The 26,960-nt window shown below is 52.7% G+C and overlaps 2 protein-coding genes across 9 annotated transcripts in view; one reads left to right on the forward strand and one right to left on the reverse strand.

Annotated features, from left to right (window-relative positions):
* Positions 1-21,470, forward strand: part of ANGPTL2 (angiopoietin like 2) — a 34,845-nt gene extending 13,375 nt beyond the window's left edge. Inside the window, exons 2-5 of the mRNA XM_060100940.1 lie at positions 261-1,126; positions 15,011-15,204; positions 17,102-17,372; positions 19,669-21,470. Of these exons, the coding sequence (XP_059956923.1) occupies positions 310-1,126; positions 15,011-15,204; positions 17,102-17,372; positions 19,669-19,868 (1,482 nt within the window). The 5' untranslated portion in view covers positions 261-309 and the 3' untranslated portion in view covers positions 19,869-21,470. The remainder of the gene's footprint in view (positions 1-260; positions 1,127-15,010; positions 15,205-17,101; positions 17,373-19,668) is intronic.
* The window catches only part of RALGPS1 (Ral GEF with PH domain and SH3 binding motif 1), a 288,495-nt gene that overhangs the window by 108,514 nt on the left and 153,021 nt on the right, over positions 1-26,960 (reverse strand). The gene's annotated exons all lie outside the window — the stretch shown is intronic.

A 26,960-nucleotide genomic window follows, 5' to 3' on the forward strand; every position in this document is an offset into this window, starting at 1 on the left:
CTTCAAGCTGCCCTCGTGTGGTTCTCAGGCTCCAGGTGTGGCGGAGCTTTGGCCTGCTGCCTTCAGATGCTCGGTCCCCTCCTGTTTCCTTCCTGCCTCTGCCGGGCCCGCCTGTCTCTTTCTGTGGCTCCCGGAAGGGCTGCCTCCTGAAGCTGCGTTTTTGGAAACATCTGCCTGATAAGAAGGTTGAGCTCATTTATGGCACAGGCCGCTGGCAGTGACAGAACCCTCACTGAGTCTCCCCTTTTGTTTACTTCCAGGGTTTCATAGTCTCTGCTCTCAAAGAAGAACCCCCACTTTGCAAGGACCATGAGGCCGCTGTGCGTGACGTGCTGGTGGCTGGGACTGCTGGCCGCCCTGGGAGCGGCTGTGGGCCAGAAGGAGGGCTTTGAGGGCACAGAGGAGGGCTCGCCCAGCGAGTTCATCTACCTGAACAGGTACAAGCGGGCCGGCGAGTCCTCGGACAAGTGCACCTACACCTTCATCGTTCCCCAGCAGCGGGTCACGGGCGCCATCTGCGTCAACTCCAAGGAGCCCGAGGTGCTCCTGGAGAACCGGGTGCACAAGCAGGAGCTGGAGCTGCTCAACAACGAGCTGCTCAAGCAGAAGCGGCAGATCGAGACGCTGCAGCAGCTGGTGGAGGTGGACGGCGGCATCGTGAGCGAGGTGAAGCTGCTGCGCAAGGAAAGCCGCAACATGAACTCGCGGGTCACGCAGCTCTACATGCAGCTCCTGCATGAGATCATCCGCAAGCGGGACAATGCGCTCGAGCTCTCCCAGCTGGAGAACAGGATCCTCAACCAGACGGCTGACATGCTGCAGCTGGCCAGCAAGTACAAGGACCTGGAGCACAAGTACCAGCACCTGGCCACGCTGGCCCACAACCAGTCAGAGATCATTGCGCAGCTGGAGGAGCACTGCCAGCGGGTGCCCGCCGCCCGGCCCGTGCCCCAGCCGCCCCCCGCCGCCCCGCCCCGCGTCTACCAGCCACCCCCCTACAACCGCATCATCAACCAGATCTCCACCAACGAGATCCAGAGCGACCAGAACCTGAAGGTGCTGCCACCCCCTCTGCCCACCATGCCCACCCTCACCAGCCTCCCATCCTCCACAGACAAGCCATCGGGTAAGTCCTTCCGGGAACCTGCAACATCTGGGCCTCAGAGCCGGGCGCCAGGCTTCCCTTGGCTGTGACCACAAGTGGGGGAAGAGCCGCGGCAAGTTGAAGCCAGGCCAAAGGCTTGCGCCATCAATCCCCCAGCGGTCCCTTGGGCCAAGCCGCAAGAGCCGGTGGGGTGAGAGGGGGACCACATTCCTCAGATGGATGCTCCAAGGTAGAACCAGGAAACAGGGGGATCTCAGAAGACAACAAGTGTTTTCTGGCTTCTGATAGGAAAAAACCCAGGCCTGAGTCTTCTGGGCTCTGTGAGAGGTGCTCTGTGTAGGCAGGTAGGATGTCTCTCCTGCAAGCTCTCATACTGTGCCTGGCACAGAACTGGCATTTGGTAAATACGCACGGAAGAAACAACAGACCAGAGGAAAAGAAAGTGTTATCACAGCAGAAGTATGATGAACACATTGTAGGGAGGGGCTGTGGGGGAGGAAGGAGTACTTTCTAAAGCCCACACATTTCCTAGCGTCTGCTGCATCTAGAATTTTCAGTGATGATTCCATACACTCTTAAATACATGTTTCATCTTAAATAAATATGGTAATTCTCAAAATATCATCATGGGGGAGGAATGGGGCTGCTGGTAGGTTTTGAAGCTTGACCCAGATACTGGCGCCGGGCGCTTTCATGTATATTATTACATCATTAGCCCCTGCAGCTCCTTATAGAAGGTTAACTGAGAGGATGAGGGACTTGCTCACAGGCTTAGGATCCTCAGGCTGGGTCTGAATTCAGGCCTTTTCACTTTAAAGCTGGGGCTGACTCCTCTGTGCTCGAGGACTCTGGGAATCCTCACTCCGGGGGGAGCACAAGCCCAGCCCCCTGAAGCTCAGTATCTCATTCATCCAGGACCTCATGTGCCTTACAAATGGGCTGTCATATGAGGACTACGTTCGTCTTTGCAGAAAAGTAACCACGTATCTGCTTCAAGTCAGTGATATTTGTACCACTCCGTTATATAAACAGGGAGATATTTTTACTGAAACTATCCTGTTTTACATTTATTTCACACTTCTGAAAATAACCACCAGTACACTGGGAAGAGCAGTTTCTTGCTAACTCCAGAGAAGGCTGAACCTGAGTGCACGAGGGTGGCCCACGCAAAAGACAAGGGCAGCACTGTGTGCAGGTCCGTGGGGGTAGCCAGGTGCAGGGCAGAGCATCTTTCCTTGCAGCCAAGCCCTCTACTGGGTGTGCAGGTTGAGGACTTGTGCTCTGGAGCAGACTGACCTGGGTTCCAATTCCGATTCCCCCACTGATTAGCTCTGGGACATTAGGCAAGTCACTTTGCCCCCTCAGAGCCTCAGTTTCCCCACCTATCAACAGAGGATGGATTAAAATAGTGCCTACCTAAGGATTAAATGAAATACTGCACAACATGTGGTTAGCACAGTTCTGGCCCATGGTAAGTTTCAATACATGGTAGCTATGAGTTTCCTTTGGTCTTGGTCTCTTCATCTTGAAACAGGAGATTGAAATTTAAAAAACAGACCATTTTTAGCTCTGGCATTCTACAGCTGATGACTGGTTCATCTGTACACGTGTCTATTTTAAACCGGGAGTTCCAAAAGAGAGGGCAGAGTGTGTTAATACATCCTGCCAGAGCACCCAGAGGGTAAAACATGCCCATGGCACCAAATGAAGGCTCAGCTGAATGATATAATTCTGACATGAGGCAGGCTGACCTCAATAGTTAGGCAACAGACCTCCTCTCGCTTAAGCATCTCTGGTTTCTGACTCAACAATTCCAGGACATTCCTGAGCTTGAACTAAGCTGGTGGATACATAGTGTAGGAATAAAGACCTAAGTTTGCACCCAGGCTCTACCTCTTATTAGCTGTTCACTCATAAGAAAGTTATTTAGCTCTTCTGAGCCTTAATTTTCTCCTCTATAAAATGGGGAGAAGTCATACCATCACAGGGTTGCCGTGGAAACTCAATGCAATCAGGCATGGGATATACATCATGTGGGGCAGCCAACAATAGCTGAGCCCCTACTCTTTGCCAGTCACAGTGCTGGACTTGGGGGCTTGTGAAAACGACAGTCCTAACCTCCAGGAACTTAGTCTGGGGGAGACGGCAGATTCATGAATGCATTGGGACCTATCCAGTGCCCACCAGTTCTAGACCCTAAAATCAGCACATCAGGTCTGACAAAGGATTTCTCTGAGAGAGAGCACCTGTCAAAGCCAAAATTTCCAGAATGCTGTGAGAATTTATGGGACCAACATAACAAAGTACCTGAAATCAGGAATGCAGTGAAAATCATGGGCTGTGCAGTCACTATGGTAACACCACGGGGTGCTAAGTGCCCGCCTACAGGCACTACATCTATTAAGGTGGCATGACTGAGTCTGCCTGCAGTAGAAGGGACAAGTTGGACGGAGGTGGGGACGTCAGAGTGAAGGATCTGTAAGAGTTTACCAGGTGGACTTGGGAGTTGGGTGATCGAGTTACTAGGGGGTCCCCAGTGGAGATGCATCCGTGCAAAGACCCAGGGGCATGGCCCTAATCCTGGCACCTCAAGTAGTTTGGTTCTCCTGCTTCTTCACGTGCATAATTCAGCCTGGACTGTGTGCATTCCAAGGCTCCTGCGTGCAACCAACCCCTTTCTCTCCCACTTAAGGAAGCACACCTGCATGGAGGGAATGGCAGTGATTTTATTATGGAGGTAATCTGAATGCACTATAATTTACCTTTTTTTTTTTTAAGCAAAGCCTTCCCAAATGTTGGTACTGATTGTAACTGATTCCTTGTGACTCATCTGACCACTGCACTCCCACACGAGGCATTCCCTGCCGAGACTGAGCACCTGGCTGCAGAAGCTGAAGGGGCGGGCAGAGCCTGGAGAGAGGCTGGGAGGCCCTGCCCTTTCCTGGTGTTGGACCAGGACAGGAGGAAAAGGCAGATGGTCTCTCTCAGCCAATCGGCAGAGAGCTCTTATCAGGCCTGTTCTGAGAACTTAGGGGGCAGGTTCTGGTCTTGGAAGACAAAACCTTCCTCTGTGCTCTGGCCCAACAGATTCTTTGCTCTGGGGACATCACTCAGCCAGAGACACTTCTGCAATTAAACACCTCTGCACTCAAGCCTTGGCAGCTCCTAAATCTTTCATTCTGCAACCTCAGAGCCACCTACTCTTTTCCTCATTGTCAGGGCTGCTCAGCCCGCAGCATGCCCTTCCCCAGGGGACTGAGGGAGCCATGGCCCCTTATCTGAAGCTGCGCTCACCAGCTTGTTCCCAGCCAGACAGTAACAGGCTGGCCCCAGGCCCAGGCCCGGGTCTCTGAGAGCCTGAGTGACGGAGGCCCAGGCAGCTCCCGGCTTCCCTGGCGTCTCTCTCAGGTCTGGCCAGACCTAAGGGCATTTCCATTAGAGTGATGCTTGTGATAAGGCCTGGGCCAAATGGCCCCGCCTGTGGCCCTCTCCCCTGGGGGGCCCCGTGGCTGCCTCCCTCCCTCCTCCTGTCCACTCTTCCTCAAGCTTACGTGTCCCCGACCTCCTCCTCCACCTGTGTGCCCTGTGCATGCACGTCAATCAGGTCTGCTAAAGAGGAAGGCTGCAGGGGTCACTTTCTAAGAGGCCAAGGAGAGGACAGCATGGAGCCTCGGCTAGAGCCTGCTCTCAAGGTGGCTCTGGGAGGCCCAGGACACTACTCTTCAGCGCAGCCCAGGCACCGCCGTGCACATGCCAGCCCTCCTGCCATGGCGCCATCCTAGGGACTGACCAGAGAAGAAAAGGCAGTGTGACCACCAGCTGCCCACAGTGAGGCCTTGTCTGAAATGAATCTTTAAAAACCAAAAGGAGTAGACATTTCTAGCTGTTTTCTCTCCTGAGAAAAACATAACCAGCTCAGTTTGTTTTCTCAGTGGATAAAGAGGGGACCATAAAATCATAAAATATTAGAGCTTGTCAGAGGCCTCTCGGATCCCCTGGCATAGCCTTCTTGTCCCAGAGTCTGTCAGTGACAGAGCCAACACTGGTCCCTGGACTTGTAACTTCCAGGATGTTAAGGTTCAGAGAGGTTAAGTAACTTAGCCAAGATTACACAGCAAGTAAGTGGCTCAGCCAATGCTCAAACCAAGGGTGTCTTAGCCACTCTGGGATACTATACATTCCCATGGAAAGGCTAGGGGGCAACTGGTGTGAAAATCACTCTATAAATGCTTGATTTGACCCCAGGTGCCAGCTGCCTGGGACCTGACTCTCCATCACTATTTCATGTACCAGGTTCCAGGCAGCTCCCTGTAAAAGATCTGGTAGATTTGTTAGGTTTGCTATTAGAACTCTTACGGTTCTGATAACAAAGACATCATTACTGTGAAAATAAGATAAAGAAAATAGAATTAAGTTAGCCTCATACTACGGAGTTTCTAAAACAACAGAGCTCTCCCTCAGAAAACGTAACATGCACCTGACTTCCAGTAAATGGACCCAACTGAAGCTCCCATTAAATCTGATATTTCATTTGTATCAAATCTGGACAAATTGTCTGGAATTACTTCTACTCAGCAATTTTTTTTTTTTTTTTTTTTTTTTTTTTTGCGGTACACGGGCCTCTCACTGTTGTGGCCTCTCCCATTGCGGAGCACAGGCTCCGGACGCGCAGACTCAGCGGCCATGGCTCATGGGCCCAGCTGCTCCGCGGCATGTGGGATCTTCCTGGACCGGGGCATGAACCCGTGTCCCCTGCATCGGCAGGCGGACTCTCAACCACTGCGTCACCAGGGAAGCCCAACTCAGCATTTTAATGTATAGCTAAGTCTGAAGTTCTGATTTCTTTAAATATGTTAACCCTAAATATATAAAAATCAGTAGCTATGATCTGCTGTTGGGGCCACATTAGGTGTCAACCACGCTGCTTCACAGATAACACACAGAAACCACCCATCCCTCACAACAGATGGTCCACGGCCAGGGAGGGACAGGCAACTTTAAGAAGATTGTTTTCCTAGATGGATTTCTCCCCTTATATTTTATTTCCCATTATGAGGTAGGGAATATGTACATTAGACGGTGGTCTAAAATAGAGAACGAGATAGATCACGCATGGCTTCCATTCCTTCTGGAGGTCAAGCGATGGTCTGTCCAGGTGGGCACTGCTGGTCCCACATGCGCCTGAGGCCCGGCGGAGGGTTGGAGAAGGGCATTGTGAGGACGGTGAGGGTGACTACAGCCACCAAGCACTCGGCCTTTACGGTCACAGGGCCTGTGGGGAAAACCCAGTCTGGCTCTCTTGCCTCCAGAGCCTGTGCTGTTTTCACTGTGCTATGCTGTCATGTTTCTAGAATGTTATTGTTGAACAAAATAAGACTTCCAAATTCATTACAAACTACATAATCAAGTGATATTTCAAGGAGCATTCTTTGCTAGCTTCTTCATAAACAAAAGCCACTGGAGCTCGAGTCGGGTCATCTTCCTCCTAGCTTTGCTTTCTCGTCTCTCCTCCTGGGGTACTTTGGAGTGGCGTGTGATGGCAAGCTCTCCCTCTATTACTCAGGCACTTTGCAGGGAGGACATTTGGCTAAATGCTCAGGCTATTTACAGCCCCGAGAGATAAACCACCAGCTTGTTAGTGTTACCATTTGTGAGCTAGCATCCTGCGGCCTGGAAAGCCCAACAGTTTGGCAAAATGAACGTAATCTAGAAAGTCCGGGAGCTCAGGCCTCTGTGGCCAGCTCACGAGTCACATGAATGGACTGCTGTGGTGAATTGATGCTGTGAACTGTATCATAACCCTGAGATACTCCCCCAGAAAAAATGATAAAGAAAGCAGCATTCGGTGAGCATCATACTACAGTGTCTAAGACAAGGCTGGCCAGGTTTGTCGAGCGCAGTGCATCATGTACTGTTGTAAAAGTAACACAGCCCACTTCTCAGTGATCTCAGTCAGCAGCAAGGAGGGAGGGAGGCCAAAGAGACTGCCCCGGGAACACTGAGACAGCCCCTTCCACCTCTGCAGCACTTCAGCTGCCCCTGAGATGACTCTGGACGAAGAGCATGTTGGATCCTGACCCTGCATCTCGAGCTGAGCCAGTGGAGCTGCAGGGCCTGGAGTGCTCTTATGTCATTTCTTCAAATGAATAAGTGATGTTCCCTTCATGGATTTTTTGAATAATTTAAGTTAAAATTACTATACATACAGAGAGAAATTTCACTAGGAAAGTTTTAAGCTTAAGTGACAAATATAACAGTTTTTTTTAAAATTTCCAAATGTTGAAATTAAGATATCTTAGGTGGTGTGTTAGAGTGCCATCAAAAAGAACAGAAAATCCAATCATCTGGGCCTACCCCGGGCATTAACGTGCAGGCTTTCTACTACAGACTGTCCAGGCTTCCCCAGATAACAGGTTTCCTTACTCAAGGTTTGGTCTGGATGCTAATTATCCTTTGTTGTGGTGATCCCTGTTTCCCGATGGATTTATTATTATTGATTCTTAAACTGGAAAGAACAGGATGAAGATGACAAGGGGAACGCACCTCACGGTGGTGAGAAGATGGGAGACGGAGGAAGGCATGGGAGGCGCCAGGTGGCTCTCGGCACTAGACTGGGGGGGTCAACCCACGGTCACGGCCCAGGAGAAGCCCACGGTCTGGTGGGGAGACAGACCCCCACAATCCCAATACGTGTGACAGCCACAGCACAGGACAGTGGAAAGAACCGGGGCGTGTGGGAGGCAGAGCCCGTTCTGACCCCACGTCCTCCGCTTCCCAGTCGTGTGATTGCTCTGCGCAGGGGCTTGTGAGGCTGAAATAAAATTGTGTAAAGCACCTGGCATGTGAAAGGCTCTGGATCCGAGGCTGTCATCACTCTTACTATATTCCAGTGAAGATAGATATGTAAGGCACTATGAGAACCCTGAGAAGGATTGAGTAGCTCTTCTGGGGTTGGGGCAGGCTTCCTGGAGGAGGGGACGAGGAGGGCTGAGGGCAGGTAGATGTGCTCTCACAACCACTGCCACTATCATCAAGAGATCAGGGAGATCAGGCCTGGTGCTGGGCAAATGTCCTGTGTTCAGAAAGAGAAAAAGGATGACATACTAGAAATTGCATACCAGTTGGCATGTGGTCAAACCCCAGTGAAATTATAGAAAAGAGTTTGAAGAGTGATGTGTGAGCATTTGGAAAAGGAAGAGGTGATCAATGAAAGCCAACACAGGTTCTCTCAGAACGAGCCCACAAGCTGATTCCCTTTCTTGGGAAGGGTGAACGGGCTGGCGAACCGTAGGAACGACCCCCTGTCCGCGATCTGCGGGGCACAGTCATGGGTCTGATGAGCTCCTCCATGATGTGCCCGCAGAACAGCTCCACTCAGTCCCATCACTGCAACCGGGGAGCCCAGGGCTTCACCCCACCAGTCCAGGGAGCCCTAGGGAACTGCTCACCTCTGCACCCAGGGAGCCCCCCCAGAGCCCCTCCCAGTCTGACCTCTTTTCTTTTTAAAATCGCTTTAAAGTCTCTGTCTCTCCCCCTGCCCAAGGGTACTGGTGGAAACCTAGGAGTGGGCACGGTGCTTTTGAAAGTGTTCTCTGGGAAGCAATACTGTAATATCTGTTTATCCTGAGGTCAAACAGGCAGAAACAGGACCCCTTCAAGCTCTTCATGGGCCCAAGGGGCTCTTATTTGGGGATGCCTCAGGATGTACCAAGTGCGTTGAAATACACCCACCTCGCACATCTAATATAACTTTTACTGTAAAATTTTTGAAAGGATTTTTAATAAGTTTGTGTTTGAAATTACTTGGCCAAGTGCAGCACAATTAATTTATGGTTGGCTCTGGTTTCTCGGCAAACATCAGGCACGTTCAGGAATTCTTGTGAAGTGAGAAAAATGTAACCTACAAATTGTTTTCAAAAGTAATAACATTTTTTATGAAGACTAAATTTAACAATTAATGAATTCGACAAAATGTTACACTTTGTAGAAATTTAATTATATACTTACAAATTTTGACTTTGCAGTTTTCTTTTCGTATTTTATAGCTAACAAATTTTTTTTAGGGCTCAAATACTTTTCATAAACTCCTGAAAAGCTTGTCAGCCCCAGGCAGTGTGCTCGCTGTCCGAGGACTTAAAGGGCCTGAACAGCAGGCATGAGCGTCTGGACTCTTTCCCCAGAAGGACCAGAAACGATACTTAGAATGTCACCGCTGGGGCGCTGCAGGAACTTGACTGAGATGGCTTTGGGAATGTACCGTCTGTTCCTGTGCTAGGTTATTGTTTTGTGCTCTGGTTCACTGAAAAGTGGTGAGTGACATAGAATATACACGTTCACAACCAAAATATGATTTCCCCAGCCGTCTGGATACATGAGACTCGAGCAGCACACGTGATTGCTCCTTGCCCCCTGCACTGGGTTTCGGCTCTCCTGCCTCACCCGGGACGCCTGGCAGGTCCTCATGCTGGCCGGGGTGGGACTCACGCCTAAGCAGGACTCACACCTAAGCAGTGGACATGTGCCCTGGTGCTCAGATTATTCATTTGGGTCAGAAAATCCAATTTCAACACAACTAGTCTTTTCTCCTGTTAGAAAACTGGTTCAGGGAGGGGCCAAAAGACTTGTTGGAGGCAGACCATCCATGAGAATAATAGGAAGTGGCACACGGTTCTCACATAAGAGCAGTGCTTCCTGGTGACATCACAGAAGCCTCTCTGCAGTGCCCATGTATGGACTAAAACACCCCAGAACGTCTCCCGCAGGCCACAGGGTCCTCTGTGTGGCCTCAGGTGGTCAAGTCTGGAGACTTGGGCTTAGGGGGTAGAGAGGCCTGTCAGGCTGCTGGCCGGCTGCGTGGTCTAGCCCAGCTGATGGCCGGGAAGGACTCTGCCCCTCTCCCCATGGCTCAGGCGCAGCAGGGAGAAGAGGCGTCACTCTGGCCCACACAGGCCCGATGTCTACCCACTTCTCAGCTCCTGGCCTCGGCCAATCGGCCTGGTCAGATATTCATGGGGCCGCACTTCCCTAGTGACTGCACTGAAAATTGATGCAGTTGGTGAGTCCATTTCTCCACTGGGGCCTGGGTGGGCAAGTCAGGCTGAAGGTGGTCTGCCTCAGACCCCCAGGGAGGACACCGGAACTAGAAAGTTACCCGTAGGTCTGGGCTGGCTGCAGGCTCCAACTCGGCTTTACCGGAAGGCCCTACACTGGGGGTATTGAGCCCCGGAGCAGCCATCAGTAAGTGGCTCCTGGCTTCCTGGGAGGTGAGGGGCCCTGTGTGCCGGATCCCTCTGTCAGGAACCCCAGTGAGGAGGAAGGGAGCAGGGAGGGGACTTAGGCCCCCAAACCCGATCACCTCCAACGCTCACCAGACATTGGGGTCTGGGGGCCCAAGACCTGTAAACTCTGTGTTCCCACTGCCAATGTCCCTTCTCCCCGAGGCCTCCTGACTGCAGGGCCTGTGTGCCTTCCACACCCTGTGCTGCTCCTCTAGGGAACCACACAGACTCGGCTCGGCCATGGCAGCCGCGCTTTCCTTCATGTGGAACGTTCTGGCTGCAGCTCCGCCAACAGTGTAAATATATTCTTCGCAGAGATGAGGTCGGGGCGCTCCCTGCACTCACAGCCTTGGTGCTGCTGAGTTAGTGCTGGCCTGGTGCTCCGGGCAGGGCTGCCCTTTCAGAAGGAGCGCCAAGTGAAACACTGCCGGGTACTCCGCGCTGCTCCAAGGAGAGCCCTGCCCACCGCACACTGAAGATGCAGCTTCATTGACAAAAAAAAAAGGTTTCCATTCTTCATTCCCATTAGTCTTTGTGGCCCTCTCCACTGAAGTTCTGACTTTCACAATATGCCTTTATGGAAAACATCCATCAGTAAATAATCTTATACTTAGTCTTGGAAATCCGAAAGCAAATACAGTCACTTGTTTGGGGCTAGGGGATGGCGGGGAGTGGACAGCTTCAAAACTACCAGCTTTCATCTATCAAAGGAAAGAAAAAAAGAACCCTCTCTGGCACCTGCCCTGGTCGGCCTCGTGAGGGGTGCTGTGTTCGGGAGACCCTCAGAACAGGTAGGGTTCTTTCCCGTCTGTTTACAGAAGAGATGGAGGCTCAGTAAGGACCTGCCCAAAGTCACACTGTGAGGAGATGCGGCCACCAAGCTTTGAGCTAAGGGCTCCTGACTCCAAGTTTGGGGTCCTGTCCCCAGCACATAAACGCTTGCACAGATTCCTGAGTCAGTCTGACACCTCGGCTGACCCCGCAACAATTACACTGTGTATAGGTAACAGGTGTAGATTTCTCATCAGAGGAGGATGTTTTGACTCAGCCGTTTTAATGGAGCGGCATCATAATCTCACTGCTGCCGTTTTCTGCTGCTTTATCATTTCACTGCTGCCAACTTTTCAATGCCAAGTATTTTTCTGACTAATTTTCATCCATCATTTAATTTTCTGACCTTTGCCACTAGTGCCTTTAATAAGAAAAGGGAACATGTTTGAATGCCGGAGATCTTCTAGAGCTCTGCAGGGGTGTCTGAGAGATAACTGTCTGGAAACATTCTTGATGGGAAGTCCTCAGTGTCATGTGAAGTGCAGGATGTGGGAGATGTATGGAGGCTTTTTTTTTAGTAACAGCAGAAAATACTAAATACATCTACACTATTTTGCACTTACTCCATGATTCTAGAAAGCATGTCATACCTAAAAAGCCTTCAAGGAAAGAAGTGCTAGATTTGCCTTTTAAAAAAAGGAAAGGAAAGATTCTCCATCATAAGAAACACTAAAAATAGTTGTAAAATAGTCGAAATCGTTGTAAAATGGGCAAAGGACACCAAAAGGTAAGCATAGAAGAAAAACAAATCAAAGATTTAAAAAGGCATAACACCTTGACAGAGAAGAAGTGTAAGTTCTTATTTTTCTTAACCTGGCTGACCGGCAATGATTAAGCCTAGTTGTAAGGACACAGAGAGAAGTCAGCCTGGGCCCCTGCCCTGGAGTCCACTCCAGCTGAGGAAAAGGATGAGGGCTTTCGAGTGTGGGCTCTGGACGACCACTGGGTTTGGATACCGCACCTGCCCCTACCGGGAGGGAGCGTCACCCAACGTCCCCACGCTCCAGTTTCCTCATCTGTAGAGTGAGGAGACTACTAGCTGCCTGGCAGGTATGTCAGGAAGATCTCAGGTATAAATAGATGGTTGGGGCACGTAGTAAACGCCCAGCACGTGTTGGCTAGTAGAAATATTTTATTGTTACTACCCTTCCAGTCAAGCCTCTCTCAGAGGCAGGGTTTCATAATCTTGGGTTTGGAAGTCCATTTACCTTCTGATTACAAGCAAAATTGTGTGTCTGTGCATCTTTCTAGATAGAGGGTCTGGAGCTTCTTCCCCCAAACTCTTAAAGGGATTGGTTGGCTCCAAAACATTTAAAAACACTTGCTTTTTAAAAACAGCCCTTTGTAGAAGTGTCAAAGGTAAAGCTGGAACCACTCAGGGAACCCACACAGGTAGCGTAGGATGGGAGCCGCGAGGCTGACCGGCTACCCTCCTGGCGTCCTCGAAGCTTCTCCCCATGCGGCGCCGCCTTCAAAGCCAGCCTTTCAGCCTGAGAATCCATGGAGCCCCACGGCGGCTCTGCAGGAAGAGGCCTGGCTGCTCGCTTTCAGTTGGGTGTTCTTCTGCAGGCTTCTGCCGGACCTTCTGTCGCCAGCTTCCGCATCGAACGGCCTCTCCTGTGCTTCTGACTTGGTATCGAGCTGGGAGGCCTCCCACGCCCGCTCTGGCTCTGCTCCAGCTGCCGGAGACAGACTCCCATTCTCTGCTTTGGTCCCTGGGGCCACAGGCTGAACACAACCAAAATCTTTCTCTCCTTTATGAATGTTCTTTCTGGAGGTCTGGCCTCCCCTTCCCAGGACGGAAGAGGCACAAGGCAAAGAAGGAAGCAGCTGCTTGTGCCACATCTGCTACCGGGCGGGTGCTTGGGGCCCTGGCCATCCCTTGGGGGAAGGAGGGCTGGCCAGCAGGTAAATGGCTGGAGGATGAAGGGGGAGCCCCAGTTAGCTGTCAGCGGCGAGCACCCACACCCACCTTTCTTCTCGGTGCGGTTGAGCGCTGGGGACAGAGGGGTGAGCAAGACAGCCCCTGCCCTGCCGTCAGGTTCCAGGTGGGGATGCTCACGCCCATCTGTGAGGCCTCAGGAAAAGCCCACCTGAGGTGTCCAACAAAGACCAAACCCAAACTTGCCCTGTTTAACCATCAGGTGTGGACGAATCCAGCCCAATCACAGCTAGGGAGGAATGTGAGAAGTCTGATCTACACAGGAAAAGCTAAATGCACCCGTCCCTGATGCCTACCCTTTCTGCCCTCCCCCATGCACAGGAAGGACAGGATTCCACAGGAACTCAGGCTGAGAGAAAGCTGGTGAAGTCAGCTCCCCCCTTGCTGGGCATGGGAGCAGCCCCCACTTGCCTTAAGGCTTCCACTGCCCAGCACAGGACCTGCTGAGGCTGGGACTCAATAAACAGTTGTTGAATAAACATACACATTAATAGAATAAGATGGAATTTTTTTAGGACGTTTGGTCTTAACCATTCTCAGTTTAGGGTTGTTTTGAAGAGAAGCTGAAGCTATGTGTGGTGATTTTATTTATTGTAAAATACATAGTTCAATGGCTAGGTCTTGAAAAACTTCGAAGTTTTCTCAGATCAATAAGGAAGAAGCCAGCTTATTTGGCCCTTGGTGACTCAGGTTTGTACCCTCTTGCTGACGTGACCAATGTCCAAACACAGGAAGCCACCAGGGGAAGTGGGGGAGGGGTGTGTTGAGAGACCTACAGTAGCGACACCCATCCCTTCTGACTGGGCTGCCCAAGCTCGGGGAAGCCACAGATCACAGAACCCATCTCGTCTGTTTCAAAAGAGAGCCATGGGGCTTCCCTGGTGGCGCAGTGGTTGAGAGTCCACCTGCCCATGCAGGGGACACGGGTTCGTGCCCCGGTCCGGGAAGATCCCACATGCCGCGGAGTGGCTGGGCCCGTGAGCCATGGCCGCTGAGCCTGCGCGTCCGGAGCCTGTGCTCCGCAATGGGAGAGGCCACAACAGTGAGAGGCCTGCGAACCGCAAAAAAAAAAAAAAGAGAGAGAGAGCCATGGATTGGAAGGTGTCCTAGACACCATCCTTTAAGCGCATGGACCTTGAAACATGGGCTCTGAGCACCTGGCCCTCGGTGAGCCTCCTTTGGAAAATACAGATGGAGCTGAACAGAAACTTGGTCCCCCCTAAAGGTCTTTGGAGGCCAGCATCTGAATCCCAGAAATATCCTGAGACCTCTGGCTACAGATTCTGGGCATTGTTGGGCCCCTGTGACCCCCATGGAAGTTCATTTACTAAAAACTGCAACAACTGTCACCAAGCTCCGTTGCTGGGAAGGCGGGCGTGGAGTCAGCCGTGCTGGGAGGGGCAGCGAGCCCGGCTCACTGCCCGGGCGGAGCCCGCTCGGTGCTGACGGACCCTGCTGTCTCTCAGCAGGCTCACATCTCTTTTTGCCAGTATAACCAACTTAACAGAAAAAAATCACTCCAGGAATGGCACACAAATGATCCAAGCAATCCTTACAGCCCCAATGAGGTAAACATGATCTCCCTTCTACAAACTGGGGAAACCGAGGGCTTGGAGAGGTAAGGAAGCTCGGCCAAATCACACCATGGGGGAGTCAGGGGTGACAGTGCGCCCAGACCCCTAGCCCTGGGCTACCCAAATCAGGCCCCTCACCCTGCAGGTCTGTGGCTTCCAGCTGGAGTCCTGCCCGAGGCCGTGCCGCGCGGGTCGCAGCCAGGGGTGAGGGGAGGGGAGGACGTGGCTCGGCGGCCAGGCAGCAGGGAGGTCTGTGACGGCCGCACACCTGTGTCCCCAGGCCCGTGGAGAGACTGCCTGCAGGCCCTGGAGGATGGCCATGACACCAGCTCCATCTACCTGGTGAAGCCAGAGAACACCAACCGCCTCATGCAGGTGTGGTGCGACCAGAGGCATGACCCCGGGGGCTGGACCGTCATCCAGAGGCGCCTGGACGGCTCGGTCAACTTCTTCCGAAACTGGGAGACGTACAAGGTGAGGACTGCCCACCTGAGTGCCAGGGCCCTCGGAAGGAGGCGCCTGCTGCCCGTCAGGGCCTGTGTGGCCCAAGGGAGGAGGACACTGACAGGGCCATTTCTGCAAACCCACCAGGGTAGGGGGGACCAGCCGCTCCTTTGCTGCCCACCTGGCAACTGTGGCAGGACAGAGACAGGGGTTCAGACCACAAAAGCCCCATGAATGGGGTGGGAATTTCGAAATGCTGGGGTGCAGTAGCCCCTCACCCCAGCCAGGTTTGGGGAGCACCTTGGTCCCAGCTGGGGCTCTCAAGGGGAAGACCTGTCCTCACAGCCCAGAAGGGGCAAGTCCCAAGGCTCCCAAGCCCTGGGAAAATCTCCCACATAGCCCGTTTTGGGGAACTGTGGGAATACTTGGGTCCTAATTCCAGGGCTCATCCTCTGGGCTCCCAATTCCTGGGAAGTTGAATGCTCTTCCTTGTAGGAGGAAAGGCTGCAAGGGCTCCACCCCACACCTGTCTCGCTCCTCTGAACAAAGAAGTGGTACCGAGGACGCGAGGGCAGCTGAGTTCACTGACACCTGCCACACGCCAGGCGCAGCACTGGGTGCTTCCGTTCATTACCTCCTTTGCTCTCACATCAACCCCAGGAGGGAGAGACTGGTCTGGACCCAGTTTACAGATGAAGAGGTGGCACAGACAGGAAGGGGGAGAGCAGTGAATACAGCCTAGGCCTCTGACACCTGCAGAGCCGACAAACTCCCTGGACCACACGACACACACGTGGCTTTGCCATGCCCCGGTCCTGTCCTGCTTGCCCTCCAGCCCACCTCCTGACCAGCCCGTGCCTTTGTTTTCTCCTCTTTCTCCTCTGCCTCCTAGTTGAGAGGTTTCTGAAGACGCCCTAACTCCTTCCGCCTCCTTTCCACGTTCTCTCCCTCAGAGCAGTAGGCGCAGTGGATAGGTCTGGGTTCTTAGTTCAAATCCTGGCTCACCCTCACGCACTCTGGGACCCTGGGCCTCCCCAGGCCTCAGTCCACTCACTCTAGGGAGGATAATGATAGTACCTAGTTCATAGAGTTGGCATGAGGGTTAATAAAACGACCTACAGAAAGTTCTGCCGACAGTGCCAATATACCGTAAGTACTCACCAAATACTAGCTATTATTATCATTAATGAATCCACCTATTTTTCAAGACTTCAAGTGGCCACCACTCGGCTGATGACACCCAAAAATACTTGGAAAAACTATAACAAATCCCCTGGATTCTAGACCTAGGAGGGTGCCCAGGTGGATGTGGCATGCCTTTGTCACAGCTCACACCTGTGCATTAGTTTACATGGGACCCTCACACACAGCCCCTTCCCAGAGAAGGTAACAGAAGCTCAGAGAAGGTAAGGGAATTGTCCAAGGAACTCATGTTGCATGCCTACTGTGTGCTAGGCTCTTAATTTACCATATTACGTGTGTCCTTATAGCAACCCTGCAGGGAAGGTAACATAGCGTCTCCCACGTTCACACGATGCCTAGCATGAAACAGGCACTCTCTAAATAGTCTTGAGTGTTGCATGACTGAGGCTCAGACAGGCAAAGTGACTCAACAAGTGACAGCCAGGTGGGGGAGTGGGGAATTAAATGCAGGCCTGCCTTCTGCTCTGCCTGTTTCCAGGCCTCTCTGTCTGGCGCTGAGCAGCTGACAGCCGGGCCCTGCTGGTCCTGAAGTAAGAACCAGATGTCTTATAAAGACCACCGTTAGCTACCCCCACGATTAATGGGCCCGGTGCGACAAGAGGGATCCCTGCCGAGCGGGTTGCTGGTTTCACGCGGCATGCTGATTAAGCTCGTGATCTAATGGAACGGGCACACGTACGATCAATGCATACTCCTCACTAATGCTTGCCCGCGTTTTCCCCAGCAAGGGTTTGGGAACATCGACGGCGAGTACTGGCTGGGCCTGGAGAACATTTACTGGCTGACGAACCAAGGCAACTACAAACTGCTGGTGACCATGGAAGACTGGTCTGGCCGCAAGGTCTTTGCAGAATATGCCAGCTTCCGCCTGGAGCCTGAGAGCGAGTATTATAAGCTGCGGCTGGGGCGCTACCATGGCAACGCCGGTGACTCCTTTACCTGGCACAATGGCAAGCAGTTCACCACCCTGGACAGAGACCATGATGTCTACACAGGTAGGACCAGTGGAGTCGCACCTAGGTGCAGGGCAGGGGAAAGAGGTCAGTCAAAGCCGAGACTCTGACTCCCAGGCCTGAGAACAGGAAGATCCCAGGGCTCAGCTGCCCAACCCCGCTCCCATCCCCTGAAGGCCCACTCCTTTGCCCTCTGCCCACAGATCCTCTTCGCAAGGCTCGGTCAGCATGGCATTTACAAAAAGGGGGAGGTAAAGAGGTGCACAAATTACATATCCGAGGGCCACTCTGGGCCAAGCTGGGCATTGTACTGGGCTGTGCACTGCATCACTCCCTGCCTGAGGCGCTGGGTGTCACGGCGACATGTCCCCATGTTACACCCTGGCTAACAATGCTGCCCCACCTCCTACATGCCTGTGCCCTTGGGCACGCTGTTCAATCTCTCTGGGACCGTTTCCACATCTGGAACTAAGGACATACCTACGTAGCGGGGTGGTGAGAAGGTGAGAATGTGCCTGAAGTGCTTTGTCTGGGACTTGGAGGAGTCAGGCTCTGAGTGGGTGCAGTCTCTAGTGTGTACTGACAATGCAGTGCTATGGGAAGCTATGAGAGGAAACCAGGTAGGAGAGATGAAACAACCTGTCCAAGATCACGTGCCTCAAGTCCAGGTCTTTATTAAACAAAAAAACAAGGCAAAAAAACAAAAAACTGTAAGAAACACACACAGTCCAACCCTGAGTCCAGACATCAACCCCCCACATTCATCTCAAGGCTCCACACCTCAATTCCTTGAGATGAGGGCCCCTGGGCCCTCGCTGGCTGGTCCCTGGGGAGCCAAGCCCGCCTCCAGGCCAAGGCTGTTCTCATGGGCAAACCCAGCCCCCTCCTGCCCCAGCTCCCTGACAGGTCCCAGTCTAAAGGCCACAGCCTCCCCTTTGAGGACTGTCCCAGGAACCACCTGCACTTCCCTGGCAAGCCCGGCCGCCTACACCCTGAGGAGGGACCCCCACTCCAGGTCCCTACAGCAGCAGACTGTTCTCACCGCACTGGGGGAGACATTGACACCTCTACCTACTCCCTGGTGCAGAACTGACCCTGCTGCAGGGGCCCCGAGGAGGCAGTGTGTCGTCTGAGGCCGGGGCTGCCAAGGCTTCCAGAAGAACAGGGCAGGAAGATGACCCTCATCAGAACTGTCAGACTCTGGGGACAGAGAGGCTGGTTACAGCCTTTCTTGAGGACCATTATGGGGAGCAGGGAGCAGACTGTTCTGCAACCCCAACCTTCAGGCCTGTCCAGCAGCAGGGTCAGTGGATGTGAGGCAGTGAGCTCCCTGTCCCTGGAGGCATGCGGGGCAAGCTCAGGAGGGGCGTCCACTGGCTGACGGGAGGCTGGCTGTGGCGCGCCGAGCGTTCTGCCCTCCAAATCCGATGCTGCCGCTTGGACCTCGTGGCCTCGGGTCATGGCCCAGAGGGGCCAGAGAAAAACTCTGGGAAAACCTGGGCTGCTGGGGCTCTGGGGGGTGCCTGGGGCTGAGTCTCCTCTCGGCTTTCTGCCTCAGCTGGCCTGCTCCCTCCTCACCTCGCCCCAAGGCCTCTCCTGGAGCAGAGCTGCCCGCCCCATCGGGCCCCCAAACCCACAAACTTGACTGGGCAGCCCTTCCCTTGAGTGGGTCTCTCCCTGGGCCTGACAATGTCTTCCCTCTCCCTCCTGGGAAGGGCGATGCCCCTGCATGCCCGCTTGTACCTTGCCCACACTTTTACTGTTGTTCCGAACTGCTTGTCCTTGGCAGCAAAATCCAGCATGATATGATAGTGCCAGAAACTTTATGAAAATATCTTGCTTTTGTGGAAAAAAAATTGTTTTTGGCTGGAATACAGGCTTGGGAGGAATAGAGGAACACTTCATCTTAAACACTTCCTTTGTCATTCTGTAAAGACTCTTGATCTAATAGTTTCAGCTCTTAAAAAACATTCCTCAGAAAAACTGGCCCTCTACCCGCCCACTTCAGGTCATTTCTGTTTTCCTCCCTGGTGCTTGCTCTGCAGCGAGCCCTGGGCTAATCCGTGGCCTCCTTCGGTTCCCACACGGGTCCCGTACTGTGCGGGGGCAGCGCGCTCATCCTTATTTTACCATGAGAATTCAGTGGCTCAACAAGGTCAAGTTGCCTGCCCGAGATCACAGAGCTCATTAGTCAGCAGGCAGGTCTGAGGCCCCGTCCCCTCTCAGGCACCCTTGGTCCAAATGCCTCCACAGGGGGTCCCTCGGAAGCCCCCCGGGCAGACAGTGGACATGGGGAGAACCTCCTCCCTGAGCCCTTCTCGCTCTTTCTCTCCTGTAGGCAACTGTGCCCACTACCAGAAGGGCGGCTGGTGGTATAATGCCTGTGCCCACTCCAACCTCAACGGGGTCTGGTACCGTGGGGGCCACTACCGGAGCCGCTACCAGGATGGAGTCTACTGGGCTGAGTTCCGAGGAGGCTCCTACTCGCTCAAGAAGGTGGTGATGATGATCCGGCCGAACCCCAACACCTTCCACTAGGCTGGCCCCCCTCCTGGCCCCCCGTGGCCGCCAGGAGCCTGCCCGGCTGTACTGGCCCAGCACAGAGAGCGCCTCCTTCCAGTTCACCTCAGGACTGGGAGGACTGCGACGCTGGACTCTGATTTCCCAAGTCACTGCGGCAGATAATACAACTGAATCCAAGCGGTATTCTCTGTTGCTACTACTCTTCTCCACATCGGACAGCCCCTCGTGTTTCCAGACAGGACAGGACGGCAGACAAGTCTTTCCTTAAATAAAGCCCCAGCAATAAAAACACAACTGCAAACAAAACACCTTCATAATATACACGTGTGTGAGCCGACCTTGTGCACTTATGTGTATACCATGTATATATGCATTTAGATATATACACGTGGCGTATATCTAGATACATATATAGGTTTGCCTTATATACCTAAATACACGTATATTCAATTCTCAGCTGCTGAGGCTGTTAACAACAGCTCTGCTCTTAGGAGAAGAGCATTTCATTCATGTTGTATTACTTGAGTCTAAGGGCAGATCACAGACTGTGTAGCTCTCATTCAAAGAACGATCCTTGGCATCCACAGGCCTGGATTCTTCCAGGACTGCCTACAGTACTATTCTCTCACATAGGGGTTCTCAACTTCCTTGCTTAAGATACCCCTTGGCACCTAACCCAATTTCAAAACCCCCATCCCTCTTTATTTCTGTATTTCCCCTCATTCTCAGGACTTTTCACCGCCCACCCATCCACCCACCTATCCATGCATTCAATGCCATTCAATTAAGTGCCCTCCGTGCTCCAGTCCCTGGCCACTTGTGTTCCAGGCACCTTTTCTGCTCTTCTCTATTCCTTGCCTACTGACTCCTCACCTTTTCTGTACCCCTGTGCTTTCTTTCCAGGCAAGATTCCTTAGCCTCTGAGTAGGAAAGCATGGACTCCACGTGGTCAGGAAAGGGAAAGTCAGGCCCAAAAGCTAACTCTCAGCCACAAGGATAATGGTATTTGCAGTCTCGTATTTTCCAGTCACAGTTTAGCCTCCCTGTCATCTTAACCTTCACAGAAATAATAACCTACCTTGACAGCAGGTATTCGACTGAAGAGAAGTCATCATCCAATCATTGGGGGCCCCAAATGGCTACATACCAAAGGTCCCATGCTCTCAGGCCGACTAGTGTCCACATCTCATCTCCAAACTACACTTCCCCGGAGATCAAGTGCCACAAAAATGAGAACTAGCCACTTGTCGTGAGTTACTGAATAACCAGGGGCCACGGAGCCCTGGGTCAGCGCATCACAGTGCGGCGGCTTTCTTAGTCCTGTTAGCCACAGAGCATCAGGCTCGGTACTACCGGGACTCTTGCCAAGCAGGGAGCAAGGGATGAACAAGAAGATGAGACCCTCCTAGAGGGCACGTGGGTCGGGGTGGGCGAGATGTTGGAACGTTCGGTACTGTCCGCATCTGGCTGTGTGCCTATTACCTCAGCAGTCTCACAAAGTGTTCCATGTAGCATGTTTTGTGTATATAAAAGGGACGGTTTTTTTTTTAATATATTCTCAGATTATCCTTGTAATGACACATCTGCAATAAAAGCCATCAGTGCTATTTGGATGTATCTACACTGTGCGTTATTGTTTTAGAATGCCTTCCTGGGACCTCCGATACCAGAGCCTCTTTGAGTAAAACCAGGAAGAGATTCATCCATGGAAATCAATTAAATCACACTTTCCCTATCCCTGGTTTCCAACTCTGCCCTGAGGAGTCCCACGACAGTACCTCAGGCCAAGATGGCTTCCTGGAGCCCCACCTCCTTACGTCTAGCTGCGTCCTGGATGTCTCTGCCAGACACAAGCAGTGCAGTCAACATCTGAAACACCTTTCCCCAGGTCTGGTCTCATTTCACCAAATGATACCATCTACTCAATTGCTCAGGTGAGAAGCCAGGACTCCTCCCTCCCCCTGGCCAAGGTCGACCCACCCCTCCATGCAAGGCCTCCTCTCTGCCTTGGTGTAGGCCCTCCTCCCCTCTCCCCTCGACCACAGCAACAGGCTCCCCACCAGACCAAGGAGCCCTGTGCCTCCACCTCCCTCGTCCCAATCCGACTTCCACACTAGCTGCCAGAACCACCTTCCTGTAAAACAAATCTGTCGGTAGGGAAGGCGCCTCTATGCTTGATGAGAAACCCCAAAACCATAAAGGAAAAGACGAAGGGATAGGACTAAAGAAAGTCCCGAATTTTTTGCCCTCTGAAAAACAAAACAAAATAAAATAAAACATGACTGAGATTGAAAGGCAAATATTAAAGAGAAAAGTATACGATTAATATTCATGCTACACCAAGAACTCTTTCAAATTAAGAAGAAAGATACACTGTTATAGAAAACTTGGTAAAGCGCACAAACATGTTAGAAGACTCACAAACGGCCAGTAAACAAGAAAAGAGGCCAACCTCAGTAATCACCAGAGTTGTACATTAAATCAAGCAGAAACCATCACATGGTGCCTAGCAGACTGGCAAAGACGAAAAAATGTCAATCTCCCCATTGACAAGGGAATGGAGAAATATGTACTCTATGTACTCTGGATGGAAGTAAACACTGATTCAATATTTTTGAAGAGCAGTTTGGCAACGTATATATCAAAATTTAAAACGTACTTATTAAACCTTTGGACTCACCAATCTCTCTTCTTAATGACAAAGTAATGCTGCCATATGAGAGCCTTTTCTAGCAAAGTTGTACCGTGGAGAGACTGATGTTTACTGACGCCTACTACGTGCTTGGAGTTGGACTTGTGTCTTCTTATGTGACCTCACAGCAGCCTGTGTAGGAGGGACTGTTCCCCTCACTTCACAGAAGGGGAGAAAGTGAGGCTCACAGCCAGACTGCTGGTAAAATTCCCCAGCAGGAGTTAGTCCAGAAGGTTCTGGATGTCAGGCATGAATCTCCCAAGGGCCTAGTCAGTGCTGGGGGCCACAGTGGAATCTGGACACCACTAGGCATCCTCAACCTTGGCCCAGACCTCACCCACCCCCTCCCATACCTGGAGTCGGGTGTGTGGGATGCAAGGATTGACAGTAAAGGTAAACAGGGCCCAACCTTACCAGTCACTGGTCTTATGTCCAAACCCCAAAGCAGAGAGCTCTGGAAAGCCATACTGGACAAGGGGGAGCAACCCTTTACTAAACTAGCTGGAACCAAACAAAAGCAGGGCCTGACGCCACTGGTTCTCCAACCCCACACACCCCAATACCCAAACCTGGGTCTTGGTCAAATCATACCCTGGCTGTATGGAAGGAGAGGGAGGCATATGCCCATCAGAGATGTGGAACCCACTCTCCCTGAAGTACGTTTACCAAACCAACAGCATCAAAGAAGAGAACAGGGAGACGAGAGGGCTGTGCTCAGGCGCCACACCTGGTGCCCAGGGAGTCGCTCCCCTGCCGGCAAACAGCACTCGGCACAACCAACGCACATCAACACTCCTCCTCCTCGCCCATCCTGCCCGGGGACTTCTAAGGCCTGCAGTCATAGGGCTCCTACTGTTACTAAGGTCTCCACGGTGAGTGCCTCTGCAGACCCAGAAGGAAGTCAGTGACAACTTGATCAGTAGAGGGCACCCACCTGCTGGGCTCGTGTACGGAACACGGCAGGAAGACAGAGATGGTCCCCAAGCAAGTGACACTGAACAGGGCCCCCTCCCCCCGAATCTTGCCAATCTGATCCAGATTGAAAGAGAAACCTTTGAACTACTGCAAACACTGGGGATGGGAATCCATGCTGTTCATACTCCGCTGATGCTCTCTGGGAGTTCAAGGGGTCCCCCGATCTCCCCAGAGCACCTCATCTGCTTTACATAGTCTGGTAAAAACTCTCAGTTATAGTAAGCGAAAGCTAGAGAACTGGATCGAACAAAAAAGGAACATTTTAAGTGTAGAAAATGTTAAACAGGCACTCTTTCAGCCTCGGTTTTTTCCGAGTCTCGAAAGGCTAAGGACAAAATCATAACTGCCAAGAGCTCCCACATTATGGAGCAAAAGGTGCAAGACCCTCCTTGCAAGGGGGTGGCCCCGAACTGGCTCTGCAGCATTAGAGCCACCTGCAGCCTGTGTAAGAGGCGCAGAAAAAGTATCCCGGGGTGGGGGGGTGAGTCGTCCCCATGATATGCTCCCCCCGCCACCACAGGGAGGGTAGGTGTTCCCCCTCCTTCAGTCAGTGAGAGGAGCTTCCAGGGACCATTCCAAGAGCCTGGCCTGGTGAGTATAAGCACTCCCATCTGACTCACACCTCAAGTCTGCAGGCCAGAGGTAGGGAGCAGTAAGAAGCTGGTACTGCGCTGGGAGCAAAGGGTAAGCCCACCGATGGGGGCGGGGAGGCAAGGACACAGCTCCTAGGAACCAGAGGGCAGCCTGGATGGTGAGGAGGGGCGGTGCAGGAGGCCCAGGAGCCAAGGAAGGGCCGTAAGTGGTCAGCTAGAGGAGAAGCACTGCCCCATGGAGGGAGCTGAGTCAGAGGTGCCCTGAAGGGAAATTCTGAAGAAGCGGCAACAAAGAGGGAGAAAAGACGGGAAGAGGGAAAAGACAGAGCGTGGGTACTCTGGGCAGCTGGCATACCCACGGGTGCCAGCTCTGGGCTCCGACTGAACAGGCCACCTCAGAGGGGCCCTTGCCTCTCCCTTGTCTGTCTCGTCTGTTCCAACCCCAAGGGCCACAAAGCTCAGTGGACCAGGAGGGAGGCAATAGGACTGCGGGGTCTGGTGGAGGCACTTGAGCGTGTGCCCTCCCCCACCCCAGGCCTCCAGCAGGACCGGCTGTAGGAGTCCACACTTCTGACCCCTACACTGGATGGTCTGGAGTGACGTGACTGTTAACAGCAGAGAGACTTCGGGACCCGCTAACTTCTCAGCATCGACTGGGAAAAGAACTAATCCAGAGAGTAGGCTGGAAAGGACACTGCAGAAAAATAAAGTCGGTTTCTTCTTACACTTGACTGGGTCCAGCTCATTTAATAAGCTGGTTACATAAGGACATGAGGTATCTCCCGGAGTCCATGAGCAGGGACACAGCTGGGCCTCACAAGGACCAGGAACCAGAAACTGCCTGGAAAGCCTTCAAGAGGCCAGGAACCCGCTCTCTCAGCCTCTCTCTCTCTGTCCTTTCCCTTTCCCTTGCCTGCAGGGTCTCTCTCTGTTTCTCGTGCATGGATCAGCTTTTCCCAGCATGGAATTTCTGAGGTGACATGTCCTCCTGGTCTGAGTGCCAGCAAAGACCTGAAGCCCCTCTCCTCTCAGCCAACTCCCAGCCAGAGGACCCGACTGGCCCGCTCGGGTTGGGTGTCCACCTCACTCCTATCGACTGGGCTCCAAGCAGAGCTGGTGGCAGGAACGCGGCTACTGGAGCTCAAGGCTGTGGAAGGCGTGGGGGAAGTTCCCACGGTCCCAGTGGAGGAGAGGTCAAGGCTGGCTCTATATCCAAAAAGGTGTCTGGACTATACTCCAGCTGTCGTTGGTCCCCATCCTCTCTGGAGACCGTATTTTGCCAACTAGATGGATTCTGTCCCATTACTTGTTAGATCATGTCCTATTCCCCAGCCCCTCCCCTGCTGACTCCTGCCCTCCCAGGCTCAGCTGTGTCACTAAACATGACACATGGCTGTGCCCAGAGGGGGCTCTTCCTGCCCTTCCTGGATACGCCGAGTTTCTCGATAGTTTTCGTAGATATAGGAGGCAACAAGTTCCCCACTGCTGGGCTCTTCCGGGCAGTATCTGCTCTGGGTAGCACTCATACCACCCGCGATCTACAGGTGCTGTCCATGTGCCAGGCTCCATGTGTGTCTCTTGAAACTCTCACAACCACCCTGTGAGGTGGGTTCTACAATTACCCTCCCTTCGACGTAACAGAAATTGAGGCTCAGAGTTGTACGTGACTTGCCCAAGAACATGCAGCCTGAGATGCTCAGGATTTGAGCTCGAGTCTGTCTGACTCCTGAGCTCCTGCCTCTGCAGGATTAGATCACTGTCCCCAATGATGAAATGAAATGACTAAGGCTCCTCTCACCCCATCATCACTTCCTAGTACATCTGAGAATCATGCAGCATGGAGCCTGCTGCCCACAGAAGTGGGTGTGTGAGCTGGCCAGCCAGCCTACCTGTGCAGAAGCAGCTGGATGGACAGTAGGTTCCCAGCTGTCAGGAAGTCAGTCCAGGGCTGATTGCCCAATTTATCTCAGAGCTGAGGGCACAGAATAATAGGGGGCAGTGATGGAGAATATCTCTCAGCTTCTTGGGGCTCACAATCCTTTGCCAGGGCTAAAGTAGCTGGGCCCTGCCTTCCTCCCTTCCTCTTGGACTAAGCGCCGCCCTCTGGCACTAGGAGTGCCCTGCTTGTGGCTGGTCTGGCTGTCACCTCATGTACCAATTCTATCTCGTCCAAGCCTTGGTCTGTACTATCTGGTAACTGGGTCCCTGTTATGTTGGCTTATCTCCCATCTCCATGCCTTCAGGACAGGGGCTTGTTGGCTAGTCTCTCTCAGAACCTGCAGTCAGGCCTGAACGAGCTCTAGCCTGGGATTCCACCCCTTGTGGACACATGCCTTGGTACCTACAATCACTGGGACACTCCTGACCTGGGGTATCCTGGGTCAGCTCACCCAAACATGGGAACTCAGACACAGATAATCCCTCCCAGCTGTGCAGCCTTCCCAAAGCCCTTCCACACGCAGCACCTCCCCACTGCTCGCCGACGGTCATGATAAATCCGTCTCCACGGGCTGGTCAGGGGTGCTTCCTTCCTGCTGCTGCAGTGCATGTATCCTCCTAAAGCTGAGGGATACCTCACATTAGGAGGACAGCTCCCTGGGCAAGGGTGGACAGGCCACATTCGCCCTGACCCTTAGCAGAGGTGGGAGTGGCCCAGAACCCACAAGGGTAGCTAACAGAGAGGGAATGGCATTAGAATTGCCTTCTGGAGCAGTGTGATGACAGAGGCCCACGCCCTAGTCACCTCGAAGAGGGGAAAGAATTAGAGGAAGCACACAGCCTCCCTGGAGCCCAGAAAGCTGACCTAGCCCGAGGCGAGTGTGCCGGGCATCGGCTCCTCTCCACGGG

This window comes from Mesoplodon densirostris, chromosome 6 (genome assembly GCF_025265405.1).
Source record: "Mesoplodon densirostris isolate mMesDen1 chromosome 6, mMesDen1 primary haplotype, whole genome shotgun sequence".
In the NCBI taxonomy this organism is placed as follows: Eukaryota; Metazoa; Chordata; class Mammalia; order Artiodactyla; family Ziphiidae; genus Mesoplodon; species Mesoplodon densirostris.